The sequence below is a fragment of the Mus caroli genome, chromosome 1, assembly GCF_900094665.2.
Source record: "Mus caroli chromosome 1, CAROLI_EIJ_v1.1, whole genome shotgun sequence".
NCBI lineage: Eukaryota > Metazoa > Chordata > Mammalia > Rodentia > Muridae > Mus > Mus caroli.
In genome coordinates, this window is record NC_034570.1 from 130,599,168 (window position 1) to 130,606,720 (window position 7,553).

A 7,553-nucleotide genomic window follows, 5' to 3' on the forward strand; every position below is an offset into this window, starting at 1 on the left:
AAAAAAAAAAGAAAAAAAACAAACCCAAACCCTATTTATATTTGTGACGCATGACGCTTGCATATGTTGTTTATGCTGCAGACTTCTGTCCACACGTCCAAAGATGTACTTACATGTCTGTGTACAGTTTATCAGGGTAAAGTATAAAGTAGCTGTCAGTATTTATAATTTGCAGAATCCATGGATACTTTTCACGTGGTTCACAAGAGCTCCTGTAACTGTCGTCTTCTGTAACAGTCACTTTTACTCTAGTCTGCTGATAAGTTGGAACTGCACGCAGGCTACTAAAACCATGGGTTGCTTTTCTTCTAGAATGATAATATAATATTTGCCAGTTAATGCTTCTTAATTTTTTATTTATATTGTTTAATTTTTAGAAGAAAAAGTGAAAATTCAGGTCAATTTAATATTAAAATGATATTTAGTTTGAGGCCTGCGTGCCTGAGTTCATTTTGTGTAGTGTCTGTACTGGTTTAACAAGATTTCAAAGCTGTCCTCAGAGATGGCTAACTTAGGTCTTCTTGCTTGTGTTTAGAATTGCTTTCAGATGCTAGCAAAGATTCAAGAAATATTCTTCCACCTCTAATTTCATTAACAAAAATTTACAACTATAAAAACGTCACCAAGAGTTCAAAATGAAATACTCTAATGAGGTAGGCAGATTTATGTTTAAGGCTTTTATGTAGTCCCCTTTGGTACCTGTAACTCATACCAAACTTGAAGACTTCCTGCTCTTCCTTTGGACAAATCTTCTGGAAGCAGAATGTTTCAATTTTACACATTTTGTGTCAATTTTCTAGTGGAAAAACAGCTGTAGCCCCCGAGAAGCTTTCCTGTTTGTTAAGGAAAGGCAGTTGCCATGGTTTGATTTGATTGCACTGCATTAGGTTCCCGCTGATCTCTCAGACTGCTCACAATTGCTAGACTATTTGACAAAGAGCATTTCCTTTCCTTTATTTAACCTCTGACCTTAGGATGTAAAAATTTTACTAGCGCCATAGTGGAAATCCAAGTGTTGGCGAGTCTTCTGACGCCACCAGATGAACTCCCAATTTTGTGTATGCGTCTGTCTTTTGCCTCTTGTTTACATTGGAAATTTAAGACAGTCTCACAGTTATCCTTTAGACTTCTGCCTGTAGAACTGTAACTTTTTATGTTTATCTATTTGCAATTCTTTAACAGTCACAGTTTGTTGATGAGCTTACATGGTAACTTTGAAAATACTTAAATGAAAAAGCAGATTTGTTTTCTACATTTTGTTGAATGTTTTAATTTTCTGGCATTCTTGTGGTTGGTTCTAAAAATATGTTTGCAAGTAGGGGAAAATAGGGGAGAATTTAAGTTAGTGGTAATCAGTTTAAGAATTTATATGTTAGTGAAAATTACTTTGAACATATATTGCTTAGAAATTACACAAGAAACTACAAAAATTAAACAACTCAAAATTTCAAACCCATCATATTTCTTACCCTTGAAGACATATATGGCTTATAATATTTATTTTATGTGTTATATTAAAATAAAAAGGTTTAGACAAAACATTCTTTATTTAAAAAAAAAGGGATGTTATTTATTTTGCCACAATCCTGTGAAATAGAATCTTGTTAAAACTTTGGACTGTCTCACTCTGTGGAGCACCAGGAAGTGTGGTTAGTGCAGCATTTCCTGTTGAACCCTTGCTTCCTTTATGAGTTGTGAAGTAAGTTTTCTTCAGGGATCAGTCAGGTAAAAGACCCAAAGGTGGGTTAGGTGCCTCAGCAAAGGACATTGAGGAAAATACATGCTCTGAACAGCACGTGGCTGGCATGAAGGAGCACCTCTCACTCCAGGCTTTTGTTAGTGGAATATTGTGTGGCCAGATTCCAATTATTATGATTTCTAGTGGAAAAAGAAAATGAGATTTTCCCAAGGTATTATCTGAGATTTAGAAACTGACAGTTTATTATGTTAAACAAAGCCATAGAACTGCTGGTATAGAAAACGAAGCCCTGGGCTGGCTGGCTGCCATTACAGATGACCAGTCTGCAGCCTCTGCTCCGGATGGGTGCAGAATTGCAGAAGAAGAAAAAGAAGAAGAAGGAAAAAAAAAAAACAAAATAAAAAACCCCTGCCTTTGCTTTCTCGTGTTCCTAGGAGCATATCTGGGTGTTTACAGACTAATTCTAATTGGTGTTGTTTTTATTAAAAGTTGTGAGTGATTTATTGCAATGAGCAGTTTGTCACTGGGACCAGCATATGCTTGCACTTGGTTCTTTGTGGTGATAATATATATTGATGTGTCAGGGAGTGATCTTGCAGAAATCTGACTGTGTCTTAGTATTTCAGAAGTACATTATGAAAACTGTCGGTTTGATAATGTCATTATGAGTATTATGTTTAGGCTTGTGCATTTACACACATGGATTTCTGCTATCTTTACCACATTATGGGCTATGTCCTTTTCTAAATTTTTAGCAATATAAAGAATATACAAGCAATTGAACCTAGAGTTAGCAAGGATTACCAAATTGTTAGACAAAAGAATTAAATTGATCTGAGAAATTTTCACCTTCTAGACAAACTGTGGTTTAAAAGGTATAAAAGTTCTCTCTTACTCCTGCTTCTCTCTCTTGCCCCTTGTTCCCCCTCCATTCTCTTTCCCCCCTCTCTACATGGCCATGGCTGGCCTCTACTTCTCTACTCTCTCCTTTTCTTTGCCTTTCTCTGCCTCTAATTACTCTCTTAACTCCCCTCCCCATGCCCTAAATAAACTCTGTTTTTTACTTTATATAAAAATAAAAGATATAAAAGTACTGCTTTGAATACTAAACATACATTTCGGCCTTTTCTCATTGGAGAGAAACTACATGTTAGCTTATTTAAGCTTAGTAAGTAGAGGCCAACCATAGCGGTGAATGCCTGCAATCCCAGCATTTGGGAGACTGAGTCAAGAAGGTATACCAGACTAGGACATGTATCAAGAACTTATTTCCAAAGGGATTAAAAGTTGAGAACAGATGACTCATTGCGATTGATTTAGTTGTCTGTAATGGACATGGACTCATGATACTCAGGCAGGCTGAATAGAGAGTCATTCAAGTTGGATATACTAAGATACTGCAAACTATTCATGGTGTCAAGGTTGTCAGACTTTAGAGCTTATTACTATAATGGTCGAATGAGCTGGTTCATATAAAATACATAGCATTTGGTTCTATGTATCTTTTGGGCTTTATTTTCAAGTTGTAGTTCCTGTAATGGCAGTATAGATTTTGGGATTCTTTGATTCTGCCCTCTATACCCAGTGGACTTACTGTTGCTTCTGAGCTGTACTCCCTACTCATAAATATAAATCATAGCAAGCCTCAAGGAGCATGTAAGAAATACATTATGAAGGTAAACCTTGTTGTTAACTAATGTTAATCTGTTATAGACAAAGTCAATCTGGCATTAGGATGAGATACTATGAAAGTGAGTATTCTTGGATGCTCACAAGCAGTAAGATATGTAGGTGCCAAATTCCTATCATAAATAAGAACTTCAAAAAATTCAGATGTAATATTTGAATATGAAAATAGATATTTATTAATATAATTTATCACTTATAAACATAAGTCAACAGTCTTATTAGGTTCTTAATAAAAATTGAGTTGTGCTTTTTCTTCACAATTTGGAAATAAATTGAGAGTGGTAGCTAACCATGAAAGCAGTAATGCAGACAGGAGAGCAAGATGATTGAAAGGGTTGCGCAGTGTCACGTAGGCATTTCGTCCATACAGAAGAAGAGTAACTAACTTTATAATGGCTTATAACTAGGAAATTATCGTGTTTTTATAGTAACCTAGGAACCTGAAACCAAACAATTCTCCTTCTTCTCTTCTTAAGGGATTTACGAGCAGATTAGGTCAGAATTTTCTTACCTGGACACATATATATGAAGGATGGGACATAGTGTAATTTCCTGAAATAGTAATTCTCCAGACTGTTCAAATTGTGAATATGAAGTAAAAACAAATGGAAGAATTTTATTCTTATACCATTATGTGTCACGTTAGAAGAACAAATTATTATTTTTTTGAGAATGCTTTTTTCATATACTATATCCTGATTATGGTGCGCCCTTTCTCTACTCCTCCCACTTCTCCATCTCCCCTCCTATCAGGGCCCATCTCCTGTCTGTCTCATTAGAAAATAAACAAGCATCTAAGGTATACTAATAAAATAATATATAATAGTATAAAACAAAAACAAACACCAGAATAGGACAAAACAAAGGGGAAAGACCCAAGACAAAGACATCGATGCAGAGACCCATTCATTTGTACAGTAAGGGATCCCATAAAAACAAAAGATAAGAAGCCATTACACACACACACACACACACACACACACATACATACACATATTTATATATGCAAAGAGAGCCTTACTGGAGAAACAAAATGCTATTTGTTTTGTTTTATGGTCCCATTAAAAACAAAAGAGCAGAAGCCAATATATATATAATATATACATTTATATATACATATATTTATGCATGCAAAGGCCATGTAGAGCAAGAAAGAAGAGGGAGAGGGAAGAAACAGAATTAAAACTAACCAATCAGAAAAAACAAAACAGAAGAAGAGAAAAAGGAGGAGGAGGAGGAAGAGGAGGAGGAAGAAAAAAAGGAAGGAGAAGAAAGGAAAAAGAAGAGAAAAAGGAAGCAGCAGCAGGAGGAGAATAAGAGGAGGAGGAGCAGCAGCAGCAGCAGCAGGGGGCGAGCAGCAGTAGCACATAATATTCTGAGACGAGACCCTTCCAAAGGCGGCACTGAGTTCATTTTCTGTTGATCATGTACTACTGGACATGCAGCCTACCCTGAAAGAGTAGTTTGTTCCCCAGTAAGGCTCTCTTGGAGAAAAGGTAAATTTTTATTTGCAGGTGGTTATCACTTGGATAGCTTCTGGGTTAGCGATGGATGCATTTGTCTTCTCCTCTGAGCTCTAAGTCCCCATCTGGTGCAGCCCTATTCATTCTGTCTCTTCTCTGAATTTATATGTGGTTCCATCTTGTTTTCTTGGTGTCCTTTCTTCACTCTGGCTCTCATAGTCTTTCTGTCTTCTCTTCTGAGGGCCTCTCTGAATCTGGGGGTAGGGTGGGATTTGATGGAGCCATCCCATTTAGAGATGAGTGTTCCAAGGTCTCTCTGTCTATTATCTGGCCGTGGGGAGGGGGTGGGGTGGGGGGGTGCGGTTTGTCTCTGAATTTGTTCTCATCTGCTGCGGAACGAAGCTTCTGTGATGAAGGCTGAGCAAGGTACTGAGCTATGAATATAGATAGCAGAAGGTTGTTAGGAACTATTTTTATTGCTAGTCGTCCTTTTTTTTCTTTTTTTGTTTTGAACAGTAATACTTGTTTTACCCTAGGTCTCTGACCTATTTAGTCTCAGGAGTGGGCTTTAAATCATATGAGATATTGGTTGGTTACTTTCATAAGCTCTGTGACACCATTGCACTCATATATCTTGCAAGTAGGGACAGATTAGAGGCTTTCTAGCTGAGCTAGCATTTGCATTTCTCCTTTGGTAGCATGTAGAGTACTTTCCAGTACCAAAGCACTAGCCCACAGTGGTTAAGGCTCTAGCTAGGCAGCAGTTTGACTTCCTTGTGTTCAATGAATTGTTTAGGTTTTGTCTTCAGCTGTAGGGCCTTGCTGTCAGCTTGCAGCCATGGCAACAGGCTGGGTTCTCTGGGGCATCTCATGAGATCCCTTTGGTGCACAACTCAATTTGATGTAACTCATTCCTGGTACACTGGAAGCTTCATTTGGTGACAAGACATGTCCAGTTGGGGCTCTGCCTCCCTTTTATTTGGTGATTTCATAAAGTTTACCTTTATATATGTATGTATTTTAGGAAGCTTTACTGTGGTAGGTTTTCATGGCCCTTGATCTTGGCCAGCTCTCCCCATATTCTGTCCTTTGCCTCCCTGTTCCTTCACCTCTCTCTGCTAATCCTCCTATTCCAGTATCATTCTCTTTCCCTGATCTCTGTCCATCCATGACTACCTATTCTGTTTTTTCCCCCCTACGGAGATCTATCTATACTTCCTAACCCCTCACTCTATTTGTAACCTCTGTGTTCCATGGGTTGTAGCTTGCTTATCATTAAGTTAATAACCAATGCACATATATAAGCAAATGCCTATAGTTGTCTTTTTGGGCCTGTTTTTTCTAGTTCCAGCCATTTGCATGTGATTTCATGATATCACTATATGTTCAAGAGTGGTACAGGTGGGCCTTGAGATATAGTCTACTCCCATTTTCCTGAGGCACTGCTACACTGATGTTCATAGTGGCTATAAATTTATATTCCCACCAATAATGGTTGAGTGTTCCTTTATTCCACATCTTTGCCAGCATGAGCTGTCATTTGGTTTATTGATCTTACCCATTCTGACAGATGGAAGATAGAATCTCAAAGTAGTTTCGACTTGCATTTTCCTGTTTTGATCCCCCATCTGACTAAGGATGTTGAATGTTTGTTTCTCGGTCATTTGAGTTTCTTTTGAGAAAACTCTGTTTAGATCTGTATTCTATCTTTTAAATTAAATTGTTTCCTTGATATCCAGGCTTTTGAGTCCTTTATATATTTTGGATATTACTCCTTTATTGGATGTGTAGTTGGTAAAAATCTTATCCCATCTGTAGTCTGCTTCCTAGTCCAAAGGACAGTGCCTTTGTTTTGTTTTGTTTTGTTTTGTTTTTTTTGTTTTTCTTTGTTTTTTGTTTCATATGGTCTGTGAATTGTATCTTGGGTATGTGGAGGGACAGTGTCTTTTGGTATGAAGAAACTATTCAATTTCTTGAGTCTCATTTACTAATTGTTGATGTCAGTATTTGTGTTAATGTTCTTCTTTTCAGAAAGATTTTTTTCTATGCCAATGAGTTTACTATCTTTCCTATCAGGCTTAGTGTATTTGGTTTTATGTTGAGGTCTTTGTTTCATTTGGAGTTAAGTTTTGTGCAGTGTGGTAAGTCTGGATCTATTTGCATTCATCTAGTTTGACTAGCACCATTTTTTGAAAATGCCATCTGAAGTATCCATAGTCCCTCTACCACAATAAATACCACAATAAATGTCTTTCCATACTCTCAAGCAGTGGTTGAGTTGAGATAAGAATAAGTCATTTTGAAGAGGCTGTTGATGTAAAAAGGAAGTGGGTACGGCTAATAGTAGGGAATGGGTAAAGCAAACCTGGCTGTAGCTGTTTTCTGTTAGCAGGATCAACCGGTTATAAAGAATAGCAACTCACTTTTCATTTATCTGTTTATTTATTGATTCTAAATTTACAGTGTTTTATATACATTTAAATTCTTCTTACAGTTACTTGCCATGGTTTGAAGTATATTATAAACTTCTAAATACTCTGGCAGATTACTTGGCCAAGGAACTGGTAAGCTGATTTTTTTCTCTATTGTTTTATTTTGTTAAAATATGCATAACATAGAATGGACAGTTTTTTGCCATTTTAGATTATAATTTTATGGTATTTATCACAGTCATATTGGTTTTTTTTTTTTGGGGGGGGGGG

At 36.9% G+C, this 7,553-nt stretch overlaps 1 protein-coding gene across 2 annotated transcripts in view; it reads left to right on the forward strand.

Moving 5' to 3' along the window:
• Dennd1b (DENN domain containing 1B) overlaps positions 1-7,553 on the forward strand; it is a 209,379-nt gene that overhangs the window by 85,010 nt on the left and 116,816 nt on the right. For both annotated transcript variants that reach the window (XM_021163128.2, XM_021163138.2), the window contains exon 6: positions 7,346-7,415. In XM_021163128.2, the coding sequence (XP_021018787.2) occupies positions 7,346-7,415 (70 nt within the window). The remainder of the gene's footprint in view (positions 1-7,345; positions 7,416-7,553) is intronic.